The 27,108-nt window shown below is 39.1% G+C and overlaps 1 protein-coding gene across 5 annotated transcripts in view; it reads left to right on the top strand.

The window, feature by feature from the left end:
• Positions 1 to 10,530: 10,530 nt before the first annotated feature.
• ESR1 (estrogen receptor 1) overlaps positions 10,531 to 27,108 on the top strand; it is a 209,006-nt gene continuing 192,428 nt past the window's right edge. For 2 of the 5 annotated variants that reach the window (XM_009668702.2, XM_009668701.2), the window contains exon 1: positions 25,322 to 25,474. In XM_009668702.2, coding sequence (XP_009666997.1) covers positions 25,419 to 25,474 — 56 coding nt within the window. In that variant the 5' untranslated portion in view covers positions 25,322 to 25,418. Of the gene's footprint in view, positions 10,559 to 25,321; positions 25,475 to 27,108 lie in introns of those variants that run through there. The other 3 variants (XM_068938694.1, XM_068938693.1, XM_009668703.2) reach the window with 3 other exon arrangements.

The raw sequence follows: 27,108 nt of genomic DNA, 5'->3' as shown, positions 1-27,108 counted from the left end.
ACATGTTTCTTCTCTGCTCCTGGTGGCCTTTTCACAGGAACCACATTGGAGTGAACAGTGGTCTGACAGAAAGCCACATGGGATAGGAGACGGCTTGGGAAGGAGCTAATTATGGCATGGCACCCTTAAAGAAGACATTTGACTGAAGTGGAGGTTTTACAGGGAAGGGAAGAGAAAGGGAGTTGCATAGGAGAGAAACAGGAGAGGTGAACGGCGAGCCCGAGGGGAGGGATGTGAACGGCTGGGTTGGGCTGTGGGGATCAGCAGTGGGGAGAGGAGGCTCCCAACAGCCGAGCAGCCGGGGAGTCAGCTTTGGCAAAACTTTGGGAATGTCAGAATTATTTTAGATTTTAGCATGTATAGAATACATTTTGTTATGTACTTTGGCCATTATTTCTGTCATAGATAAATCTCAAAAATACATTTAAAAGCTATTTTTTGCCAGAGAAAAATATTTTTTTTTTATAATAGGGGAAAGTTCCTTACTGTTCCATGGGCCAAGGCTCCAATTCTGCAAAGGTCAAGCACTGAAGATTTTATTCTCTGTTTAAAAGGAAGGTAATTACAGTTGCCTACCCACCTTTAGAAAGTTCTTTAAAATTTCTGTAGATGAAGCACTAGAGTAGTATAAAATTATATTTAGTTACCTGTAACTCCCTATAATTTGGTGAATTTTGTCTTCAGAAATTTTTGAAAATATAGTTCTATGTTATTTGCTTCTAGTTTTGCTTTTAGCGTACAATAAAAGGTAATGATGTTTATTTCTAAGATAGATTGTAATTTTTAGTGGTCCAGAGATTGCAATCTTTTAATGTTAAAAGAATCCAAATTTAAACTGTTCTGAAAAGCTTCTTTAATGTGACACATACTTTCATTGGCAAATTGGGCTACTTAGAGAATAAATTTCTGACTACAGAAAGATTTGAATAAATACTTCACAGATGGGAGTAAACTTGTCTTAAGGTAGAGTTGTAGTCAGAAGCTAACGCTTCCTTTGGTTTTACCACTGTGCTGTTTCTCAACTAGGGACAGGTTAGTGATCTTGTTATTCAGTGTTAAACAGAAAAAGCCTTCTCATGATAACCTTCCTGTTTTTTATAAAAATAAGAGATAAAAAACACAGCAGTGGTGCAATTGCCTAAACCTCTGCCATTTCTTCTTATGTTTTGGGAAGCTGAAAGTGTGTTCTTGGATTTGAAGAATAAAGGTATGCAAGGCACTTGGGTGTGAGACTTGCTGCTTGCTGCTGCTAATAGCATTTTCCTTTTAACCACCTTGATTACTTTTTGAGAACCTACTGGGAGAGCAACTCCAATTAATGAATACCATGACAATGTATTCCCTTTGTCTGTGCCATCCCGTAGACCTTAAACTCAGGTTTAGCACCAAGTCCATTGCCCATATGGAAATAAAAACAATATTACAAGAATAAGTGTCAGAATGTAAAAAATGTTGTGGTGTGATGAGCAGTAACTATACATTGTGACGTCCACCAAATAAGAGTAATATTGATGGTGACAGTAAAATCCTAATGATGGCTTATTTTCAGTAAATACATCTCTTGGTAAGTGTTTTTTTTACAGTAACTTACTTATAGTTATAATTAGGCTATATTAAAATGCAGTAAAACAAATCACTAATAATTACTTATGAATTAAATAAAAGTATCTATTAATGCTCTGATGTAGTTCTTTCTATGATAGGATCCCAGAGTGTTTCACAAGGGAACAATGCTGGGCCACCGCTTCTGTCTTTACAGATAGGGAAACTGCAATGAAGTGAAGTTACTTGCTGAAGAACGCAGCAAAGCATGAAGCAGTTCTCTGGATCATCCGAGTTGTATCCTGGTGCTGATCCTTGATTCTGTCTCATGTCTGAATGTGATGCTTCACTGCCTTTTTTGAGGTTCTTTTTTTGGTTCTATTTCCTAGCATGAAATTAGTAAAAGCACAGTGCTTCCTGTAATACTGCAAATTACCAATTTACAATAGCTAAAGTAGCCATGTTTGCTTCACTAAAACAAGATGCATTTCTTGATGAAACATCCAAAAAGCACTTCAGCTCAGTTGTAATCTGAGTGCTGTCACTTGAACTTAAGTCTGCTTGGAAGACCATGTGGAAAAGGGTTTGGAGTTATGCAGGGACTGTATTTAACTCATGTGTAATTGTAACATTGCTTTTACCCTCCCTAACAAAATATCTGAATAGCATTACCACAAACATTCGTAAGTAATTTAAATGGAGGGTGCTTAGCAACATCATTAAGTGGTATAAAAAGAGATTCAGAGGAGTTAGAAATAAAAACAGGAGATATGATAAAATCCAGCCTAGAAAAAATCTATTTGTATACTTTTAAGAGAAAAAATCTGAAACAGAGGATTTGGAGTCTAGTGAAAAGAGGTGTTTTATCACAGGCAAGAAATTGGAGGCCAAATGATAAATAAATATAATTTTTTAAAAGTAAATAGGTATTGGTTAGTTCCATAAGGAGCAAAAGGCAACTCAGTAAACATCTGTAAGTGCAAAGAATCTGCAATATGTCTCAGACAAGCTCAAACTTATATAAGGACTTGTAATGCAAGTAATGAAACTAAGAGGAACATCCAGAAAAAAATGACAGGCAGTCTTAAATCACAAAATAGTCTCCAGAAGATACTGGAAAACTTCACATTTGGATCCAGAGATGCCCCAGGATATTTTAGGAAGCAAGTTTACATTTCACAGTAGAATTTACAGGCCATACATAGCAAAGAAGCGGTTAATTTAGCAAGCAATTAATGAGATGATCATGGGCCAAGCAGCCATGCATAGAAGAACGTCACAGAGGAGCGTGACGGACTAAAAGATAAATTCATTTGGGAAGAGTAAAGGCAATGGGACCTGGTCTTCAGAGACAATGGAAAGAAATTCTGGAATTTAAAGAGCCCAGCAGCCTGGGGCAGAGCAGGTAGGAAGGCCTTGCGAGTAGGGAAGTGGCTATCTGCTACTCAGGCAGTGAGGGCTGTTACATGATAAGCTGGCAGAAAAGAGAAAACTCCCCTGTGTAAGATGGTCTTAACAGGAGCAACCAGCTTATAAGCTACATTAGAATTTATAATTAAGAGCAGTCAAAATATTAAAATCTTAGATCTTCTGATTATCTCATAATGTGTTTGATTTTGTTTCTCCTGGAAGTGCATAGTACTTTTCCAGGTAGGCATCCTGTTTTTCACAATTCCACAGGAAAAACAAATGTAATTTTAAAACATGAGTCTGAAAAAAATGTGAAAGGCTCAACATACTTGATGATATAAATAAAGGGTTACATTTTTCACCCCATAATGTGTCTGTAAAAAAAGGGTTGTAAAAGCCCAGAAGTAACAGTGATCAGGAGGTAAGTGAAGACCAATTCCTCTAATAAATACTGAGGGTTAGGTATGAAGGTGCAAAGGGTTGACCTGAGGGATGAGGAGGTTTGTGGCACAGAGACCTGGATTTGTGGCACAGAGACCTGGAATGAAAAGAAACACGGTGGGGAATGGGACCAGATCAGAAAGTGATAAATTGATGCCGGCGCAGGAGACCTATCTGAAATATTTGGATTAATTAACCCTCCGCATGGATTTAATGTATATTCCTCATATATATGTCCAGTCATGTGATTATCATAATTTTTTTAAAGTATGTAATGATTCCAGGTTGTGGGGCTGTGATGTGTGCTCATCCAATAGGATAAGATGGTGTTTGCTACTTTTTATGCCTTAACTCAGTCATAATCAATTCATATGTAAAATCAATTATATGGTGGTTTATTATTCTTGTAATCCAGATGAAATGCATGCTTGGAAAAAATGACATTCTCTTCAGTAATCTGTGGTGCCTTCAAAATGTTTTCATCCTCAGACTGAAGGCAGTTCATTTAGTAATGATCAGTTCTTGTTTCTGCTTAAAAGACCTGTAGTCGTGAAGTGGACAAAGTTTGCAAAAAGCTTGGTAAAGAGCATATTGGTAGACCAGTAATAAACAGACAGCAAAGGAGGAGCTTATTTACTAAAAGGGTCATTAGTCTGGAAAAATCTGTCACAACAACTTGTGGTAGTTGCTGTGATTAAGATATGACAAGGCTCTTAGCGGGACAGATGTGCACATGCCTGAAGAGAATCTGATCATTCCTGTCACAAGAAAAAGGACCGGAGTAGATGGATATAAGGTTCTTTCCATCCAGAAATACATAATATCATTATGTTTTAGAGATCTTTCTAAGGTTGGTAATATTTGCCTCAATATAAATAGCTATAGCAACATTTTGCCGTATTATGTTTACCCTCAGCTTCTGCATTTAGAAGGTAAATTAAGTATTTTATTTATAATTATTTTTAAAATCTTACCCACAGCAGAGTAATACTTCTGATTTTGAAAGAGGTACAGTAAGCAAAATAAGCTATAAAACTGAAAGTGAAGGTAATTATTTTCTGGCGGTAAGTTAAATATTTTGGCTATTGTGGGATTTATTATTTAACTGCTTTTAAGTGTTCTTTTCTTCTTCTCAGAAACCAAGGTGGTACAAAATAATTGCAATACCATACCTTTTAAATTTTGAAATGTAATTTCTTTAACATTACTTTATATGTGTACTTCATATGTGTACTTATGTGTTTTAGTCTATTACTAAATACTTGCAGGATGCTACAATGGGTAGTTACTGTAGGTGTCACATTTTACTGTCTAGTCTAGCATGAAGTGCTAGTATGAACAGAGAAATGCTGTCTTACAGTGCTAATAATGTAGGAGATAGATTGTGTAGGAAGATGAATACCATAGAAGCTGGCTGTGTAAGAGGAAGGAATTAGCCTTTTGCCTAATACATTTGCAGAGATGAAGCATGCATTTGTGGAAATTTTCATTTGGAGACCCAAGTAAATCCGCTTATGGGTACAAAGTCAGTATGATGCTATTTAAGAGGTAAGCAATAGCTGTCACAGAGGCAACTCAAACTCAGAACAACTGACCAGAAAATATGGATGATGATAGTAAAGAACGTCCAAAGCGATTGAGAGACAAAGTGCTACAAGTGCGGTTGCTACCACGCAGTGAGACTTTGAGGCTGTTGCATAACCGTGTGGTGTTAGGGCTTCTCAGGACATTCATTCATTGTTTCAAAAGGCTGCCAGACTAATACGTTCAGTTCATTAGGATCATACAACTTTCGGATCGGCATATTATTTATATCAATCAGCCACTTCTTCCACTGCCACGTGGTTTGAATCACCTGCCAGATGGTCATCTTCTCTGCAGAACTGAGTTCAGCGTTGCTGCTAGCCAGCAGCGGCTGCCTGCTTAGTGTGTGTATACGCCTCTTAGAGGAGCAAAATCCTGAAGAGCCGAAGGCAGTCACTCCCAAACATGCTGAGCAGGCATTTCTCCTGTCAAGGGTATCAGAATCCCTGTATTTGTCCTATGAAGACCTTGTAAGTTTAAACTAAAGAAAACATCAAACTATGTATCAATGTAGACACTGAAAAGAGTTCAGTTGTGGAGTCTTGCTCCTTGTGCCAAGAGAATTTGGGTATTAATCGGAGCAGTTCAGTCACTCATGGAGTAACTATTGTCTTTGAGTAGCCTGCATGTTTAATCCCTGTTGGAAATAACCCATAGAACTAGTATCTATTTATAGTTTTGATATGAATTTTTTAAATACAATTATTGATTTAAATTGACTTTGATTTTATTGCTAATAATTTAGCTAAATCTGCAACATCAAGAAACTGGATACTAGCAATGATAACAACAAAGGGATATTGAACTGAAATGAGGGCTGATATAATGTTATCTAATTAACAATTTCTTTGGGTGCACAAAGCATTCATTTACCTTTAACAGAATGACCGACCAAACGACTGTCAGGCAGCCAATCTGATAAAGGTCAACTATTGAGAATCCAATGAATCAGTACACAGACTAAGTGACCTGGGCAGTCATAAGTTCATTTGGTGTTTTGAAAGGAAAAATATACTATTTTCATAGAAGTACCTGTTACGCATCAATTAAAAAATCTTTAACGAAATTTTATGGCAGAAATACTAATACCGAGTTTCCTAGTGGTACTTCTCGTTCACCAGAGGTTCTCTGTGTATCCTGAGAGCAAAAATCTTGGTTTAAATAAAATGCTACGTTTTAATCCTTTAAAAATGTTATTTACTTTTAGTTTAGTCAGACAACTCTTCCCAGCAGAGAACTGAATAGAACTGACAGGGGAAAAAGAGGAACATGTGACTATTCAGTGTAGAGATTTACCTTTCAAATTGTAGAATAAAGCCTTGACTGCTTTTCTTTACCTACATTTGAAATGATTTCAAACTGATTTAATTCTCTATAGAAAACTGATGGGCTAGGAAACATATTTATGTGACCTGCCATAGCGAAGGAGATCAATATTCTCCAATGTTTAATGCTTATGGTAAGAAAATAACCAATATTAGATGCTACTGAAGGAGGACAGTTGTGGAGTAACTTTCCAGCCATGAAGAAGTTTGTACAGGAATAACTTTTTCACACAAAGAAATTCCCTCCTACTCTTGGCTAGCAGTTGTTTTATTTTTCAATATCGTGCTTACATTCTTTTAGGAAAAAATAATAGAAATAATACATGCTATAAATGTAAGTGCATGTGATACCTTTAGCTGTACCTGTTTAACTCTATGCATTAGCTTAAATGTTTACATCACTATGCCATTCTAAATCTCTCCATGCCATGCCTGCACTGAGGGAATATTTTTGATTTCCATGTGTCTGTTGCAGCATTTCTCATATCACGGAACACATAATATTTCAAGACTTACATAGCTTTTGCTTTTTGTGCAGGTTTCAGGAATCCACAGGTCTCAGTAAAATCATAATGGAAACTAGACGCTCTGTCTTAATAGGTAGATTATAATTTTTCTTTTAATATTCATATTTGTTTTATAAAATACCAGAAGTGTATGTTCCTTATTTAAAACAACGAAACTGCTTTTTCTGTTAAGCTGATAGCTTGTTTAGTCATATCTTTTGTCCTCTCACATTCCACAGTTCTGGCACCTATTTTCTGCTGTAACTTCTTTTATGAGGATGATGACTATTACATCCATATTCCCCCTTTCCAACAAAAGCAAAAAAGGCTGTTATGATTTTAAAAAAATCTTATAGGATTAGAGATTTACTCTGTCTTTAAGATAGGATATAATGGTCCTTAAGGAGAAATGGGAATTTCATGTGTGGATTCACAGAATAGATTAAATAGTGTGGAGCACCTCTCAAAAAACCTCAGTAATTATGCTTTATACATCTGTTTAAATGATTGCTGCAAATAAATATGACTACGGTAAACATCTGCTCATTCTGCAGTTGCCCAAATGGTGCCATTTTCAGCATCTTGAAAATACCAATTTACTTTTATCTGGTAAATCCTGATTTTATGTTTTTCTGTGTTCTGCGGTCTTGTGAATATTTTTGCTTTATGTGCTTGTTTGTGAGCAATATTTTTAGTAATGTCAGCATTACTGTGGAAAAGACATTACTAACTGCACATTATAAGCCACTCAGGTAAGACTGTGTATACGCAGTGACGCTGTACTAAGACTGCATCTATAAGTATGTGTATTAACAGTATGTTCTATATGCATGTGTGGCGCTGAGAGAATAGTGTATGTGAAACTACAGTTTTATCTATGAAGATGTTCCCTTCTTCTGATGCAGTTTGACATGAGTCAAGCTGGCTGCATTTTGGGGCCCAAAGCCTTTCAGTTTTAGTGCATCACATTAATCTCATTATTTCTGCCTTCCTGGAGGACAAACAGGACATTTATTTGGCAGCTTTCTCCACCCCAGTTTTCCATTGTCTGATAGGCTTTGTGGTTTTGGTTTCTTTTTTTTTTTTCTTTGAAGGACCTGACAAATATAGCTGAGTCAGCTGTGATTTGGAGCAAGTGAAGAAAATTTTTGAAAATGTTTGAGAAATGTGGTTTTAGGATTTTCCTAGACTTTGAAAAAATTAAGGCCAATCAATAAAGATGCAAAATCAACACACAATCTCAAGCATGTGGCAATTGTTTATGATTTAAGTTGGTTTGAATTGTGTGAATGCAATTTCTAAGTCAGAAATATCAAAAAGAAGAAAAACTGTTTAGACAACAGAACTAGAAGAAATGGGATGATACTAACATTGGAAAATATATATTATATACTGAAACAAAGTTCATGGCAATAAGGAGTCTAACAAGGATACTTGTTAGGGACCTAACAAGTCCTAAGAGACTAGGACTAGGAATGGGGAAAGCAGTTAAGGGGAGAGAGCTGGAGGAAACGTGGGGAGACTGATCTTGCAAAGCTTGAGGATACTTCTCCAAGAAATTGATATGCTTTGTATGAGCTTTCTAAAATGGTTCTAGAAGTGATTGCATAGTAGAGAGAAATCTGAGGGGGAGAAATATTCGAGGAATAAAAGGCAATAGCTTTAAATCTATTTTGATTCTATGAAACTCCACAAGTCAGACAGAAGATAAGAAATAATGGAAATTCTGATCCAAAAAAATTCTGGCTTAAAAAAAAAGATTGTCCTGTGCTTTCTTGCTTTATCATTGTGTCTATAGCTACTATATTCAAACAGTATTTGTGTGTGTCCTTTTGTGTACCTAGTGTAAAGGCCTCATCAAGGTAGTTTCTGTTGAATGCTGCCTGACACCAGCCAAAGACGACGCCCTATTTAAGAGTTCTTTTTAAAGGACTATTTTCTCATCTTTGTTCTCGTTACCTGACACGTTTATTTTGTGATTCAATTCTGTCTTCAAATCTAGGCGATGCTTTGTTAAACCAAGTAAGCTGAGGTTTTATACCAACAGGCTGTGACTGTGAAAAATTGCTTATTGATCTTCAGTTTCTGAGGAACTAGAATGCTAACTGTTACGCAAACCCTGACCTACCTGGTAGCTCTAGGTATCTGCTTTTTTGATGCTTTTGGATGATAGAAGTGTGCTGTTTGTGGAAAGATTTGCCATACCATAGCAGAGGACGGAATTAAGCTACAGATTTGCAATAGAAATCTGGGGAGGGTGTTTTAGTCTAAGTAGTTTTCAGGAAAGAGTTGAAAAGCAAAGGAAGATATTCTTTAATTTCTCTTCCTAATCCTCCTCTAAACTTACTTTGCATTGAGTGGACATCAGGTAATATTATTCTGAGCACGGTTTGGCCTTTTTTTTGCTCTTTATCCTTTCCTCACATCGAAATCTAAAAAAAGCTTTTATTTATTTATTTATTTAGTTATTTATTTGCATGAGGGAAGTGGAAGCTAGAGTACAGAATTAAAAATGTGAACTTTTAAAAAACTTTGGAAAAGGGACGTTAGTAAGTCATCTAGGTGGCATCTAGGTCTTGAGAACAGAAAAATTTATTAGCATATTAGTGCAATGGAAATGTTTCCATTAATTTTCTAAAAAATAGTAATTGTAGAGGTGTTGTTGTCCTAGATTAAAGCATTTCCCCTCCACAATGTAGATTTTTCCCCTGAAACAATGAAAAATTTAATATATACATTTTCATGAACTGATTTGAAGACGGTCATAAGTAAATGCTGCATCTGTTGCCCAAGATGAGCAAAATGAAGCAAACTAGCAGTCAGCACAGGTAGCAAAAGTGAATTCAGTCTTAAAACTCTACTTCAATTCTGATAATCTCATTTGTAGATTGCAATGCAGGTGTCAAAATCTGTTTCTTAACAAGTATATTTTAAAAAAAAGACTGTGCCCTTTTAAATGGCTTAAATATGATGTGGGCTACTTTTCTGCTTCACAGACCTCCTCTTCCGTAGAAGCAAACTCAGATTGCTTCAGGAAACAGGAGGCAGAAATGGAAACACCATGTGACAGAGGGGAAGGGCTTCCCAGGCAGAGGAGAACTAAGCTTTTCCAGGGTCACTTCACAGAGACCCCCAACTTCTTTGTTGGGGTGGCAAGGAGTAACAATAAAATACCTGTGTTTCCCAGGGGCATAACAATTCTCTCAAACCGGTTCAGTCCACCTCTGCCAGCCACTACATGTTCATTTCCAAAATACGGTTAGCTTGCGATAATATTTTCATTTAACTGAAATAATTAAAAAAAAAAAAACCCTTGTATGAAACTGTTTTTTAAACTTCAAGATTTATAGCGCTGGGAATAAAAATCACCATCTGGACTTCATTAGAATTTTCCTGGCAAATTATTAATGCTGACAACATATTTTGATCAAGCAACTCCAATAGCAGCAGTGGTAAGTCAGTTAAAAGCAACTTGCATTACAGAAACAGGTCTACACGGTCTCTTAAAGTTTCTGCTAGCTTTTCCAGGCCTCAGCAAATGGTGGTGCTAGTACCTTATTTTTCATTTGCTGTGTTTCCTCATTTCATGGTCATATCAGCCTCTTGGTGACTGCCAATGAGCGGATCTCATCATAGCTGAAAATTCAGGAACATGTGCAAAGAAGCCACCCAAATGGGCAAGAAATTTGAATATTCTCTCTCCTGCCTTTTTGCTTTAAAATGAGAAGACTGCAGGTATGAACTGTCAAAGTAGGTAATCTAATTTTTTGTTGTTATTTATGTTTTGATTCATATCTGTTGTGACTTAGGTGCATGTGTATATTTATATGTACAGTAGGTTGGTGTGCATTTTTTTTTTTGCTGCACCTGTTGTGCATCTGTGCTGTAGTTTATGAGAGCGGGACTCTGAACCTGCTTCCATGAAAATTGGCTTCTGGAGCAATAACCAGCTAAGATGTAGGGTTCCCTTTTCCCCAAGCAGCAATGACAGACAGCTCATCTACCGTACTCGAAGTAAAATATACTGTATGCAGCTTCCTGTGAAGTTCCATATTGCAGAAATACCCATTGGCATCATAACAGTCTTTTAAATGTGTGCACTGGCGTGGGGAAGTATATATGAGATAACTTTACCTTTAGAAATACATAATAATGTTTTACATAGATTCAAAGTGTGCTCATTGAGTGTATCAGTGCCAGTTCAAGAAAATATCTATTTGCTACAGGTTTAAGTTTGGAGAAATTTCCAGAAAGTACTGATGACTTAGTGCACTTGCTGTAGCAGCAAGTGTACGGCCACTGTAATTTTGCCCATTTAAAATCACAAGCTGGAAAAGCCGTTACTAGTTGTTTTGTGAGGTTCGTGCTTTATCATCAGCTTGAAATTGTGCTTCTGGCTGTTAGTCACTGGGCTGCCAAAATTCAAGTGGCCTCAAGTATGGGAGCTACTGGATCTGCAGGGTAATAACGGGAAGGAGGTTATTTTATGGCTGATCTCTCCGCATAAGTAGTGTGTTTCCCTATGATAAAGAGGTTGTATCAGCCCCACCTATTATTAAAGCTGCCTGACACTTCCCATTAAGGACTTTGTTTTCAGATGCTTATAAAATAGTCACATTTTAACTGTTTGAGTTGAAATCTGACCTGTTCTTATGTTGAACTGCTTGACTGAAGCCAGTCTTTTGGGAAAATTCTAGGCAAAATATTTCATTAAAAATTTTATCAGAATTAGCCAATATTCTTTTTTTTTTTTTTTTGAAAATGTCACTAAAGAAAATGGTATTGTTTTGCTCAGGGAAGCTAAGCTTTCCTCTGTGGAACTCTAATGCGGCTGTGGGACCTTTGACCTCCAGGTCACAGTTTCATGATCTCAGTGGGATGAGACTCAGTGTGGGCTTTGTATTAGCACAGAAAACGTGGACCCTAATGAACTTTTGCACATATACTGTGTGGCCTGCCAAAGGGATTTTCAAGTCCTGCTTGGCCCGCCTTAAAGGAAAGCTTCCCTGCACAAGTGTTCCTGTGCTTTTTGAGTAGAGTCTTGACACTTGGAAGAGAAGCGGCCGTTGGCTCAAGAGTAGCTTTTATCTCTGTGAAATCAGCCCAAATCTGACTAAGCTTTAAGTTTTTTAGAGAACACGTTATTCAAAAATGCTCGTATTTTCTTGATGCTTTCCACTGAATTCCCTAAAGTTTATCTCTGCCTGCCCAGGCTGGAACTGTACAGGGCTGAGCAGACTGCTCCTGTAGCTGGAGTTCCTGGGTATTGCTGGCTGTGCTGGCTGTGGACATCTGTATGAAGTCCAGAGGCTCTTTATCTTTGTTGCCTATGCACCACATAAGACGAAGCTCCCTAAAATTGAAAAGAATGACAGAGAATAGCCTGACCTTGGTCCAGGTATCAAGCCAATAGCCCGGGGCAAGGGGTCTGGGTGCAGAAGATCATGAATCATGAGATACTGGGACTGGAGTTTTTATAGGGGAGTGGAAAATAGGCATTGGGGTTAATTTGCTCGGTAAGAAACAGGATTTAGTGGTCAGCACAGGCTGGATAAAGAGATTAGGACTAGGAATGGGGAAAGCAGTTAAGGGGAGAGAGCTGGAGGAAACGTGGGGAGACTGATCTTGCAAAGCTTGAACAGAAGAAATGAGACTGGCAGGGCAAAAAGACTACACGTGCAGCCTAAGCAAGTGTTTCCTGTGGGAGGAAATGGAAAGGGAAAAAGGGTGTTCGACTCCTGCATCTCGGAGATGAATTCTGATCATAAGCCTAGGCAGTAAAGACTAAGACTAGCTAAGAAAGGCAAATAGGAAGAGTTATGCGTGAGCAAGCAACAGCCTAAGAAAGGCTATAAAAGAAGGGACAGAAGAGGTTTTTGTGATGGATCCATAAATTCTTAGCTCTTCACAGGATCTGAGGGTGTCAGAAGGCACATAATTGAATTTTTGAGAGAGAAGTATAATTCATTAGTTTGTTTTTCAAATGTAGAAACTTGTACACAAAATCTATTTTAAATGTTTTGTCATAGCCACAGTGTCAATAACTCAGAATGAGTATATTCTAGAGCTAAAATAGCCTGTGCCCTCTTCATTTTGGACTTTTGTTCATACACATCCTGCAGAAAATTTCCATTGTGCAACACATGGACAAAATGAGGGGATTGAATAGTCTGTGAAAGATCATGTCCTGGTTCTTTTAATGTAAGGCCATCAGCAAAGGATTTTTACACATATATCACACTGGGTAGTAATTTCACTAGAGAATTACTATTTATAACATGTATGTTTTGAACAGGTGGAGGGGAGAGGGCGACAGGGAAGCTTTTGTTCTGACTTGAATAATATGTCATATTTTAGAACAAATTATGAAAGAAATAATTTTAAAGACTGACACAATAAGCTGCAACCAACAGGAAAAAATTGGTAAGATTTCAGTACAAGTAGGGAAATACTGATACCTTTCTATATGCCACAGGCCAACCTTCATCTGCAGTAATACTTGCGATCTATTTTCAGGGAAGACAAACTTGAACTACGGAATAGATGCCATGAGGCTGATACAATAGATGCAACTACAAGGTAGATCAGAGAGACAGTGAACACATCATTTGAGGCTAGAAAAAACAAATTCTTCAAGTTTAACTAGTTTAAGCTTAGCCTTTTTAACTTTCTAAAACACAGACCGTGAAGGGGTCTGTTTGTCATCTGTAATACCTCAAGAGGTAGAGAAATTATTTCTACCAAGGGATTACATTGCTAGCAGAACAAGTAGCTGTTAAATGGCTACAAATAAATGGAGACTGCAAATGAGAATAAGGTTTAAATCATGACAAATATAAGTTTCTGGAATGGCAGGAATTATTGGAGTTGTAGGAGCAAAAACATCACTGAGTTTCAAATAAAGAGTTTGACCAGGTTACGAAAGATGTTATGTGCTATGGTTATTCGTGATAACAAAGGGCCAAGTTCAACACACCGCAATGATATGTGTTTAGAGAAAGGCTGTGAAATGTTAAGTGTTGAAAGGAGGAACTGAACAAGTGCATTAAGGAAGGGTGGTGAGGAGCCACAACGTGAACCCTGAGATCGGGGTGAAGCACGGAGTAGTTGCTTGCTATGTGTGAGACATCTCCAGTCTGTGCTCCCTCATTATGTGAAGCAGGAGTCATCCAGGAAATGGTAGAATGCAGCTAAGTGGCAATGAAGATGTTGTAAGGAAATAATAAAGACAACTGGTTTTCATTTTGGCACTACTTAACCTTTTGAGTGTCTGGCTTTGTGACCTTAACAGTGTTCTTTTAATTGTTATCTTGGAGGAAACTAGTGGGTTTTCTCCATATGAGAGCCTAGCAATGAAATAGTATGTGCAGAGTGGATGACGGTGGATGAGCATCCAAGAGTAAAACTGACAGTGACTAAACTGTCACTGTAGACACTACCTAAGGGTATGTAAGAGCTGTGTATATTTACCGGTCAAAATACATGAGGATGAACTCAGAGAATTTCATATCTGACCTACTATTATTGTCTCTGATGAATAAAGGAGAATTTAATTACTTTTTAACCACAAGATCAGTATTTAATTAAAACATATTAAACAATGATGCTTTTTTCCTTACAATATTAGAAGATGTGTATAGAGTTTTACTTTACTTCTTAGATCTGTTTGGAAGAATGAAACATTTTGGGTATATTTTTTTGCAAGTGTTTATCTAGATCTCTGTTCTTATTGTATCTTACTGGGTGGTTTGCAGCTGTTGCTGTCAGAAAATTTTGCCACTGCTTAATCAGCAGAAAGTGAGCTCCTCAGCAGAACAAAGCTCTCGTACATTATAATGTTCTTTACCTGGCACTGATATCTTGCACCCAAAGAAGACTCGTGCATTTAAATTAGAGCATCTAGCTTAGGTGCCTGTTAGGAACTGTATCTGGCTGTCTACTCAATGGAGAGAGTTTGGTCTGTAGATTAGAATACACTTTTCACTTCTTTTTGTTTTTCCTATTATATAGGAAACTCCAATGAGATATACATATCAAGAATAAGGTAGTATTACGAAACTAAAGTTCACCAGTGTGGTATCTTTGGATAGTTATCTGTTAGTGTTTAGTGAGACAAACTCTTGTTCACGCTTATCAGTACAGAGCTGTCATGAGAAGGCCTTAATGATGAACTCATTTTTCAGGAGATGCAGCAGTCATTGCTCATATACTTCTGCTTGCAAAATCAAAGAAAATTCTACCAAAAGAAAATGGAAGATTTGTGATTTTATACTTTAGGAAGAAGTGGGATGGACATAGTTTTAGAGAATATGCTGAAGCTGGAGTTCCTATTAGGTCAATTGAACCTAATTGACCTAGGTCCCTAAGGTCCTAGGCAATTATAATGGCAAGCAGAGAGAAACAAAAACAGCCTAAAATGTTTTAATTGGAGTAAAATTGTAATTATGTTTATTCCTTCAATTATGTTATTTTCCCACTTTGTATGCCTTAAACAGACTGAATCAGCAAAACGTGAATAGGCAAGATTTAATCTTTTCAAATGAAGTAACATACAAGTAAAACCATATGACTAGGAACAATAGCTCCTGTGTCCTGTTCTTGCCATTTGTAGGTCCATAGATTGGTCCTTTGGCTAGTTACCAGAACTTGTAAAATGCTTTTAGGCAGCTGTCTCCCATTAAAGCCACATGTTGCATCAATAAGGAACCATAGAAATGCAGATCTAACAGGAATTTTAGATCACTTACTTTAGATATCTTCCTAGACTGGGAAAGGATCAAGCATGCCATCCCTGAAGATACTAAAAGCTTTCAGGGGAGGGGATTCCAGATCTCTTCAGACAAACTACTTTGGTATTTCTCTCCTCTGACAGTTAGAAAGGTCTTCTTAATTTCCAGTCTTCAGTCATCTTACATATTCTCTTTTTCATGGTGGCCTTTGCAAGCTGTTGATCACTGAGCTCCTTTATATATTGGAAGAGCATTACTGTATCAGTCCTCAGACTCCACTTCAGAGAAAAGAAACCCTATCAGTACAGTCTGTCTTATATTTTAGTCTGCTCCTCTGTTTAGAACCTTTAATACTTTATGTTCTTCTGGGTTCTGATTTGTTTGTATTATTATTGAAATTTGGTGAAATTAATTTTCCACCTGAGAATCCGTTAATGACAAATACAGCAAAATAATGGCTTCCTATGAATATAAGGGATGCTTTGGCTGCCCAGCCAAATATTCCCTGTCTTGTGTTTATGCATTTGACTTGATTATTTTCTAGACCTTTGTACTCCATAGTTTGGTTTTCCTTAATGTGAAATGAATACAGAATATAGAAATAAAAAACTGCCCCTCAGGTATGTCCTAATGAAAAGGTTCTGTGGAACAAACAGGTATGACTATTAAAAAACTGTGTTTTGTTAACAGTATTTTCTTCATATTTGATAAATATAGAATTATGCAACTTTGTTAATAATATCTCTCGAGATTCACAAACTTGTCAGTTTTATTCATGCTGTGAGATCAAATGGGGAACAATTAAATAGGTTGGAACTCTTCACCCTGAAAACAGATGAACTAGGGAGCATTTGATAGAAATCTGGAAAGTTATGAGCGGCATTTGCCGTTCATCATTTCCTTCAGTGTAGTGAAGCTAATAAAAGCCAGGTTCAAAACCAACAGAAGGAGATATTTCTTTCACGCAGCAGTTGATGGACCTTAGAAAATAATGCCAAAGGATGTTACAGATCATTTACATATGTGATAATTCATATATGTGATAGTTTGCATATATTCAAGGGAAAGTGGATAAGTATGTGGAAGAAAGTTCTGCGCAGGGTTAGTAAATGAATAACCAGATCCATTTCAGAAAATTCCCTGAGCTGAGAATAGCCGGAGGGCAGCAGTGTACTCAGAAGTATCGTATGTACTTGTTTTGTTCCTACTCTTCCCTGCATATCTGCTTCTAACGAGTGCTGGAGATGAAATACTAGCAGAAATGAACCCTCGCTGTGAACCAGTAGACCAGTTCTAATGCTCTCAAGCTACTGGAAACCAAGGCAGTCTCCTAACAGCACTGCAGTTTCACCAGTTGCACCCCTCCAGTGGTACCTCTACAAATTATATCGTCAGGCTTTATTTCAACCCTCTTTCAGGAAGTATTCCAAGGTACAAGTTTTTAGGTAATCAGTGAGGGGTATAAAATGTAATCTAATGTAATAAATATCATTGCGATTTAGTGGAATAGGAAAGAAAATGGTGCCTCCTTCAAAATTAAAGTTAATTTTGCATTTCAAGAAGTAACTGGAAAAATATTCAGACTTTTAAAAGACACTGCAGAGGATAAACCCCCAAACCTATCAGTTTACTCTATGCAAAACTCTATCACTCATTATTCAAAGAAAGGGCAACTTTTCAGAACTAGGTATAACTGTAATATAAATACATGCATGTAAGTCATAATCTATTCTGCCAAATAGCAAAATATAGATAAAATGATAAAGATAAGCTGGCAAGGGAAAGAATCAGAAAAGAATCAGAAACTTAAAAAATGGGGAAAGATCAAAAACTGAAAGGAATTTTAAATGCATGTTTCCCTCTTCACCAGTCAACACCTTTTATAATTTGCCAAGTGGCAGTATCTCTGTGTATAAATCACTTGCTGAAAAAGTGCAACAATATTGAGATAATCTCTTTAAATGAAGCCTGGGAATTCAAATTAACTTCTAAAAAAACCCTCCAAACCTAAAAAAGTTCCGTTGCAAATCATGTCTGGGTGGTGTACCAATGGAAGACATCAAATTTGCAGTGAGGTCAATGGCAGGCAGCATTACCAAAAAGAGACATCTGTGTTTCAGACCTTGGAAAACAGATAGTACTTTAAAGCTTTTGTCTGCACTCGTTAAACTTGTTCATGGGTCTGGAGGAGTTGCATACAAAGATTCTTTAAAGCAATGCAGAGAAAGTAATTTTTGTATCAGTGAAAACAGAGAGGGCAATAAATCATTCAAAGGAGCAACTTTCTTCTGTAAGACATAAAGGACTAACAAATTGGGCCTGTCATACAGCACAAGGTAGACTATTCAGACAGAATTTGTGGAAGAGAGTAAATTTTTAAATTCAGGACATAAGACAGAACACCAGATGACCATTCCTCAGCAATCAGATAAGAGAGAGAGAGAGTTCATGGTTATATGAAGGTTGTGGGAGCTTACAAATTAGCACTTGGGGTCTTAGAAATAGTAAATCTGCTCTACAGAGCTTCAGTGCAAGTTATGTTTTCATCCTGCTTATAACAGGATTCAAATTATTTAAATCCAGGCCAGTGTTTGGTTAAGGAGAAAAGTAGTGCTCTTGTGAATAGAACAAAAAGCTAAGAGATGAAAAGCTATGTCAGAACCTTTTGGGTAGCTTTGGGTTTATTTTCCATAGATTTGCTTGTTTTTAAGCATCTGGCCTGCCCAAGATTTGGAAATCCGAGGACATGAGCTGTTGACCACTTTGAAAGCCTGTTTCACAGTCAGGAAGATTTCATTAATCCTACCTTTTCCTTTTAATTGCATCTCATCTTTCCTATTTATGTTTTTTTACACCTTGCTAGATATTTTTTCTTGGCACCTTTCAGATTTCTGCAGTCCACTGAACTCTTAATCATCACTTAGCCAAAGTACATTATGTGACTTTTTATACCTTTCTTTGTAGATCATCCATGCCAGCTCCTGTTTGTTTGTTATTTTAATTCCTCTCAGGATTTCTCCTTCTCAAGACCTTTATGGCTAAAAAGGTCCCAAAATTCATGTCATATCTTAACGTCCCTAAGCCATTAAGAGAATCCTGTCATACTGCAAATGTGTGCAGTATAACCCTATGTGTTGCTGCAAATGTTTTGAAAGAGGCCGTCCTTCCCCTTTCAACCTCACATTTCAGCAGATGCCTGAGCTGAATGGAAGAGAGCAGTGAAAGTATGCAGTGAAAGCATCTTTTTCCTACTTACTCTCAATTTAGCAATTCTTAGGTTAGCTAGTTTCTTGCAGGTGTTGCAGTAGCATGGAATTTCAGTGGATATTATTCAGCTGATCCAAAAGATGTCCTCTCAACAAGGTATTCGCATTGTGCCTTGGAGGCCAGTTCCTCTCTCCTGCCCTCTTTGCACATGCCAGGCATCCCATGCAGCCAGCTGCCAGTGCTGCTGGGCACATGCTGTTGCCTCTGGAGGCAGTATAGGATGCTGTTTGTTGGTGTTTGTTTCTTTTTTCCTTCTATTGTTTTCTATTGGAAACATTCTTAGAATGTGTGGTGAGCAGGCGGTAACTATGCAGGGTTGAATCATCTCTAAACCAAAAGCTGGTGGTGGCTGGAGGACTCAAGATAGTTTTGCCAGCAAGAGGTTAGTATGTCAAGAGGTTAGTGCCTGGCTTGTGGGTCAACGGAAGAACACTGCTAGGCAGGGGGAAAACTGCAACATGCAACTGAATTATGTCTGTTTACATAGGGTTTAAAGAACAACGTGTGTTTTACGATGTTGGAAGGGCATTAATGCAATAACGTAACAAGTACACTGTTTTCTCCATCTCATGGATGACAAGTAAGACAAGTCTTCAAACTTACCCTATTGCATTCTATATCCTTTGCACATTTTATATGGTCATAACAGTGTAACTATAGATAACGTCACTGAATTTGGCAATGCTGCTATCCAGGTCAGTTGGAATTAATTTTTAAGTTATGATTTTTATCATATGTCAAATGTCTTTCTTACTGTCACACACACTACATGTTAATGTATTCACTCCTTTCATTAATTTTATGATTGCTTTTTTGGAAAGAGTCATGGATTTCTGGCAAGCTTTTTCTGTTATAATTCAATACTGTTTGGTTCACCCAAATCTATTGCTAGCCAGTAAATACTTTTCTTAATATTCGTTCCATTACTTGTTTAACAGTAAAGATATATTTACCGGAAGATTAGCAGAACCACTCTCTTCTCTTTCTTCTTCTTTTTTGGAAAGTACTTTACTTGTTTTTCTCCTTCCTTCTAATATCTCCCTAGGTATTAGTAACTTTTTAAAAAGATTGGCAGCTGTTCTCAACAAGAAAATTCTCATAATTTGCTATGGGGTACGTTGTCTATACTGATGCATAGATGTTATAAAAATTCCACTCACCTCCTGCTTTCCTTCAAGCCTTTCTAATCGTCCAACCAGAGAACTGGAGAGTTTGTAGGCTTGGAAAAGAGCGTTCTTAAGCTCTTGGGGAAACTGAGATCCAGTGCTAGATCAATGCAGCTGATAACTGCAATCTCAGCTCTTAAGTAGGGTGCTGGATAGAGAATCATTATTTCTAAGGTTCTAGCTACGAGATCAGAAAACATATGCATTGTCTTAATGTTGTTCAGATTGAGGGAGTTGAAGAGGATGCTTGGCTAGGATAGTGGACCACTTAATACCAGCTGTTTAAACATGACTGTGACAGAAGTCACGCTGAGCAGCCCAAACCTTTTCAGAGTCATTACTTTACAGTTCCCCATTCAATCACTGTGACCTGCATTCATTCCTTGATGCTTTGGGTTTGATTTGAATGAGCCTGAAGTACTAAGTGATGAAAATCTACAAAGTGATCAAAATCTGTGTATAATGACCAATCTTTAAACCCTCTGCAAATTTTATCCTCTCAGAGTTCATATTTACTTCCAAATCACTGATGAATAGGTGTGAACTAGCATATATCTCTGTGGAAATTTTCTGAACAGTGTCAAGAATGTCTTCTGGAATTTTCCTGAAGCTACATTAGAAAGCCAAAGATTTCTTTTGCTAGCTCACACAGTGACCTGGGGTCCAACCTATCAAGTCAAATTTAATGTCATTTAACGTTTTCCTCAGTTACCAATGGATCTGAAAATTCTTTGTTGTCCCCAGTAATGTGAGCACATCAAAGTGCTTTTTTTACTCTGAGTTGTTCCCTTCTTCCCGACTAACAATTTTATCATCTCCAATTAATAACAGATCTAGGATGTCTTTTATTGCACATTTGGATAAACAAACAAAACATGTCCTTAATTCTGGCAGTAACCCACAGGCTTTCCTCTGAAGTCTTCAGTTCCATGTTTTTTCTCCTTTTTTTTTAAAGTAATTTTCTGCACTTTGCTCTACAGACTATTAATTATTTCCTCTTTCTAACTATATTCCAGTAATCCTGGTAAGAGTGGAAGGAAGGGGAGGAGCACTGATTTTTTATACTTCAGCTTTTTCTCCTTTCAGGTTTTATCCAATCTTGGCATATTTCTCATGGGTGTTTGACCATCAGCTCAGATTAAACAGAACTAAAACAGAACTCGTTTCATCATCTTTTATTCTTCTTCTGTTTCCTCTTCCTTCTCCGTGCTCTCTTACTTCCTTTTTTGATCACTGTGGACAAAGCTCTCATCCTTCATGTTGCTCTGGCCTGGACGTCAGTGTTGGTTTGGACATCCATGCTGACTGGCATGTGCAGTTTAACTTTGAATCTTAATCCCTAATTTTAACCAGGCTGTGATACTAGACTGTACCGCTTACTTATTAGATTTTCAAACCAGATGATGTTTTGTGTTTTCTTCCCCAACTTGAGGAGTCCCTCCCACACAGGAGGAATTCCTTCTTCTCAATGATATCCAAAAAATTACTCTTTGGGGTACTCTTTGGAGGCTTTGGAGCCTGCCTTGAAATTCCCTCTCCTCTGTGATATTAATCAAAATGTGACAGCGGTTGCCTGAATGGTTCAGCAGCGAGAATGGTCTTGTACTTTCACTAGTTTCCCGATCAGTCTATCTGTTTGTCAGTCTGCATGTCTGTATCTGGCATCTATCTCTTTTCTTCATTGTCTTAAATATCACACAAAGGTTTCCCCCCAGAACATTAGTCTTAGGGACGAAAAGATCACTCCTACATATGACAAACAAAAAATTAGGAGTGGATTTACCACCAGGCCTTTGCAAGGAGCACCCTGAAGCACAGGCAGTGAAGTATCAAGACTGGAAATCTCCAGAAGCTGAAGTTATGAAAAGCTTGAGAGGTAGCAATGGGTGCACGCAGGAAGCAGCCAGGATACAGCAGCTCTCCTCTAGATTTTCACCTGACCAGGATACAGATGTCTAGGTGTAGTGAGGGCTGGCTGCTCCCGAAGGGCAGGGAGCCGGGACCTGATGGTGACCCCAGCGCAGCCGTGCCCTCGCCCAGGAGTGCGCCCTGCAGCACTCAAAACAGGGCAAGCAGAGCTGGATGCTGCCAGCAGGGTCTGGAGACAGCCCCAGGCTCAGCGAGGGGGTTGGCCAGATCCAAGGTCCAGTCAGGAGCAAAGGGAGACAGGGCTGGGACGGGGCTGGAGACAAGGCTACAGGTCGGCTGCGAGGTGCCCATCCAGGAGGCAGGGCCAGAGGCTGGGCTTGAGACAGACAAACCTACAGCTGCTGTGGCATGGACTGACGGCCCCTGGCTGAGCTAAATGGGCTCCTGGGCCTGGGGCTGGGGTGAGGGCAGGCCTGGGAGGCCATGCAGGGCCGGTAAGGCCAGTAGAGCCCCCAGGGCTCTACTGTAGGATTTGAGGCTTGCGGGCCTCCTCCCTGCCTCCCATCCAGTCCATATTAATTCAGAGCCAGCTTCTGGTGGGCATCCTGGGTACAATTGCCCTGGGCCAGCTGCTCAGAGGTGCCCTGGGGCATAGAGGCTCCACAGACAGAAGATGGCAAGCAGAGCAAAACCAGAAGACAGATGGTGGAGTGTGGCCTGAGCCGGGTGTGTGGCAGGTGGCAGGACCAGGCCCAGCCCGCGCCTGCAGCGGCGGGAAGGCGGCACGGAGCCGTGGGGCACAGAGCCGCGGGGCCCCAGGGGGAGGACAGAGCGGACCGGACAACCTTGTGCTGCAGCCAGCCAACACTCATCCCGGTCAGGTTCGTGTGGTGGCAACAATCTCGCACTTTGTTAGTGCCCCCAGGAAAGGCCTCATCCTTGGCCATGCTGGGGGCCAGGGGTGGCAGAGGGCAGGGAGGATCTGGCAATGCCATCCAGGGCCAACAAGGGGCCCCAAGAGGTTGGGGACAGCAAATGGGCTTCAGACGTGACGTTTGGGAAGCGGGAACGGGCTGGAGAAGGAGATGCTGTGGGGAGGAGGTCCTCGAGGGTGGACATCTGGCAAGTGACAGGCATGGAGAATGCGCTCGTGCTTGTATTGCAGATTATGCAATATGGGCACTTTTTAGTAAAAAAAAGTCAGAGTTATGTGATTACATCACTCTCCTCTCTCTCTCTCTCTCTCTTTTTTGTGAGCTTCTACTCTTCACAGATGCAGAGAAAATTTGGAAAATTTTATCCAAAAGGTAACAAAAAAGTGATGATAAGGTTAAAAACCCAAATCAAACCAAACCAGATCATAACTTTTTTCGAATAAGACCTAATTTGTGGATATTTGGGACTGGCAATCATGTAGAACGGAAGTTTTGGGGAAAAAAAATGATTGGGAACAGGAAGAATGAGGACTTTGTTTGAAGTAGCAGTCTGAGGTAAGAAATATGCTGGAAGGGAAACAGAGCATAAGAACCTCTGCTTGCTGAGATACATTCATCTTGCTCTTGATTTAGCTCTTTGGCCCATGCGGTATATAAATTATTATAGTATTAGAGAAAGAGCCCATTACAGCTATACTGACTAAGATTTCAAATACAGTATTTCCGAATTCTTTATGTAACAAGTTTGACAGCTCATAAAGTTTGACCATAAAGTTTGGCAGCTTGCTATCTGTAGAGTAACAGTTTGTCTAAAACAAAGCAGGAGCTCTGTGTATGTGTCCCAGTTACTGCAGTCCCTCGTCTCTGCGCTGGACTTCAGCCAGGAAGGGCACACTTTATAGATTTACTACATTCCCAGTTAGGGCACCCTTAACAGTTCCCTTTTCTCCTTTTTCTTAGTTTTATTATGATTTAACTTTTAGGCCTTTTCTACTTTTTAGGTAGAATTTAGCCATTAGATTTCAGTGCAGACTTGTGTGGGCAAGCGTGGATGGCACTGCTTATTTTGCTGGTGCTAGAGCTCTGGAAAGGCAGGAGAGTTGCTGCTGCTACTGCTGCTGCTGCCACTGCCACTGTTCCCCCCAGGGGTGGCCAGAGGTTGTTGCTGGAGAAAGAGTTTGCAGCCAGTGCTCACCAGGCCCACCTTGCTATGTTGGCAGTCAAGGAGAGGCAGGTTTAGCTTTTTAAGGATCTACCTCAACCCCTCTCTCTTTGTCTTGCCTCTTTTGTTTCCTCTCCCTTCCCCTGCACCCCAGCCGACATGCTTACCCTTGAGTCTGCAGAGCTCCATCGCCTGTGTTTCTGAGAAGACTTGAGGCAATTCTGGTACAGGGCTAGGTGCTAAAAGCAGATAACTAACATTTTTCCCCAAAGATTTGAATGAAAGGACAGAGTTATGGTCAAAGTGGCACCCTATCAAAGGATTAACTACCTCTGATAGATTGTTGTATCTAGATAAGTATGTCACAGGTGCTGCTGATTGAGTAAATTTGCCAGAATTGTGCGGCATTGCATCAGTTTATCACTCAGTAACCTAGTCAGATTGTTGCTGGGACAGAGATGTGAAACCAGCCAGAACAAAGGGGCTGTTCTGTTCATGTAGCGTGAATTAACTTATTAGTAGGTTACAACTACTTGTTATAAGCTTAATGCACTTTTTTTTTTTTTCCTTCGGTTCATCGTTATTTCAGACACGAGTTCAAATCAACAACAAAGTTTGCTTCTCTTCCAGGAAGTGATGCCTACTTAGGGCAGAAGATTCAAGGAATGTTCTTGGCTTGAATGTTAAAGAAGCATTCATTGTTTCATTGCAGTGACTGCTTCCTTCACATGGATTTAGAAATCAAACTGCCTCTCCTTATAAATTTGTCAATACGTTCCTGTTGATTTTTTTGAAGACTCATAAAAAAATCTGTTTTTTTCTGCTCAGATTTTTACTGGGGAGAAGTTCATAAGTTGGATGAGGGCTCCCTAGAATTTAGAAAGAAACAGAATATACTAATGTCTAAAAAAATGGTTTAAAGGGATATTAAAATATAAAGAATGTGGTTAAGGATAAGTTTGCTGATGGATAGTGCTAAATCATTCTAAGAAGTATGGCTGAGAACAGGACAGAAGATCCTTGTTTTATTTATCCTTTGTATTGCTTTATTGCCACAGGTTTTGGCTTTATGTAATTTTTTTCAAGAGTGTGTTTACTGAAAATACAGTGTACTGACCTGAGAGGGAGGTCCTTGCTCCTTTTTCCTCAAATAACCTTCTCAGTGGCATACACATGACCCCATACATGGTTTGCAGAAGTTGCATCTGGCTCAGGAAGTCTCCGTAACAGGAAATAGTTGGAGGTTGGGTGAGTACTGGGAGAAGTGACTCATACACTTGCCTGTTCTTACTCTTCCCTAGACATCTGCTTTCAGACAGTGTTGGAGGCAGCCTGTAGGGTGAGGCAGATGGCTGTCTGACCCAGCATGTCCTGACACACTTTCTACCTGGTGGTCGTTTTTCCTCTACGTGTGGAGGGCATGATTTGCTCTCCAGCGCTGCTTCCACTGGTGGCTCGAGGTGATGCAAGGATCAGCACAGCATGACACATCACTTGTGTTCAGCCGGAAGCCTGCTTCTTGGGAAGCAGGCAGTCAGGTGCGTGTAGGGGAAGCTCAGCTATAGGCAGTCAATTTTGTCTAATCTTCATAGCTTCAGTAGCTATGATAGCTTCGGTCTGTCAGGAGGAAGGATATGGTAGAAATATTTTCATGGCATCATCTGACTGCCAGTATACTGTCCGGATCTGATCATTATAAATAGGGTTTTGGCCTAAGCAGTGAAGAGCGAATTCCTACTTAGCAGCTCATTCTGCGGTCTTGGATTGGCTACAAAATAACTTGGTCTCGTGCGCAATTTAACTTTTTTTCACCTGTGTCCAAAAGATTTAGATGTTGTTTGATATCCAGGACTCAGAGTAATGAGCCTCTGGAAGATCAAGGTAGAGATTTTGAGCTTTATTATTTATTTTCTTGGTAGCCTGTACTACTGAACAGATGTGGTATAGATGAAGTGAGCAACACATTACTTCTGAAGATTCATAAATCCTGATGTTTACTGGTTCCTGGCTCATGCCCATGTGACTCCTCATCCCATGGAGGAGAAGGGTTCTTGCCTCAGCTGTATTTCTGGGTGATGGTTCTCTCTTACAATTCTCCTCACAGAAGTCAGAGGAATCACTATGGGCGGCTGGAGGAGTGGGTTGTTGTTTTGTTTTGTTTTGTTTTTTCCCCTGGAGAAGGAGCATAAAACAAGACTTGGAACAGAGACAACAGCAAAGTGAACCAAAATGTTCATGGGGCTTTTGTATATACAAAAAATACTCACATAGGCACTTGTGGGTGTGTATGTGCAAGTGGTAGAATTAGTCTATGTCTTGCATATATGTGCGTGAGTGTATGCTAGAATTCATCCTGTCCTTTTGAAGAGGATGTAATTAGGGAGTGGCAAAACCAGCCAAATATCAGCTAAACTTATTTATTATTAACCGATATCAGCCGAATTTAAATTCAACAAATGTGAATAAAGTTTTGGAAGGAGAGGTAAGCTAGAGGTAGGAAAGCTCTTCTTTTCCACTGCTTATTCAGTTGCTCCATGGCAAACCTATGTATCACTTTTTTCCCATGGATTCTCTCATTCTTTTTCTGGGGCCCTTCCCTTCCCCCTTAACTCTCACTTTCTGTAATATAAAAATAATACATCTGAAAAGGGTTTGGATGCAAAGTGGGAGAGGCAGTACCTGCCTCCATGCTGGTGAAGGAGACACAGGATCTGGCCTCAGCAGGACCATTGCCAGGACCCACACAGATGAGACCAAAGGCCTGTCCTACTGTGTGTCCTGGTGGCTGAGCTGATAAGCACTGCCTGCAACGCTAGGAAAGAAAGAAAAGGAGGTGGTGACTCCTGCACAGCTAGTAAATAGCTAAAGGAATGTTTTATATATGGCCATAATTCTGTGATAATCTAAATAATTAAATTGAAAGCTTTTTTTTTTGGCTGTATGTTGAAGGTTATGCTACTTATTGGTGTATTTATTTTAATCAAATATTTTTGGAGGCTCAGACTGTTTTTAATTGAAAATACATCCTGTCCTCAAAATATTGATCCTGGAGAGCCTAAGTTAAATAATGATAGCAGTAACAGAAATTTCTTTAGACCTGACTGCCAATACTAATGACTAGTGACAATTTTCCTTTTCTAAATACGGACTCTGAGTTTTGTGCCTTAGTACT

This window comes from Struthio camelus, chromosome 3 (assembly GCF_040807025.1).
Source record: "Struthio camelus isolate bStrCam1 chromosome 3, bStrCam1.hap1, whole genome shotgun sequence".
Classification (NCBI taxonomy): domain Eukaryota; kingdom Metazoa; phylum Chordata; class Aves; order Struthioniformes; family Struthionidae; genus Struthio; species Struthio camelus.
The sequence above is the reverse complement of the archived record's forward strand: the minus strand, read 5'-3'. Positions and strand labels throughout refer to the sequence as shown.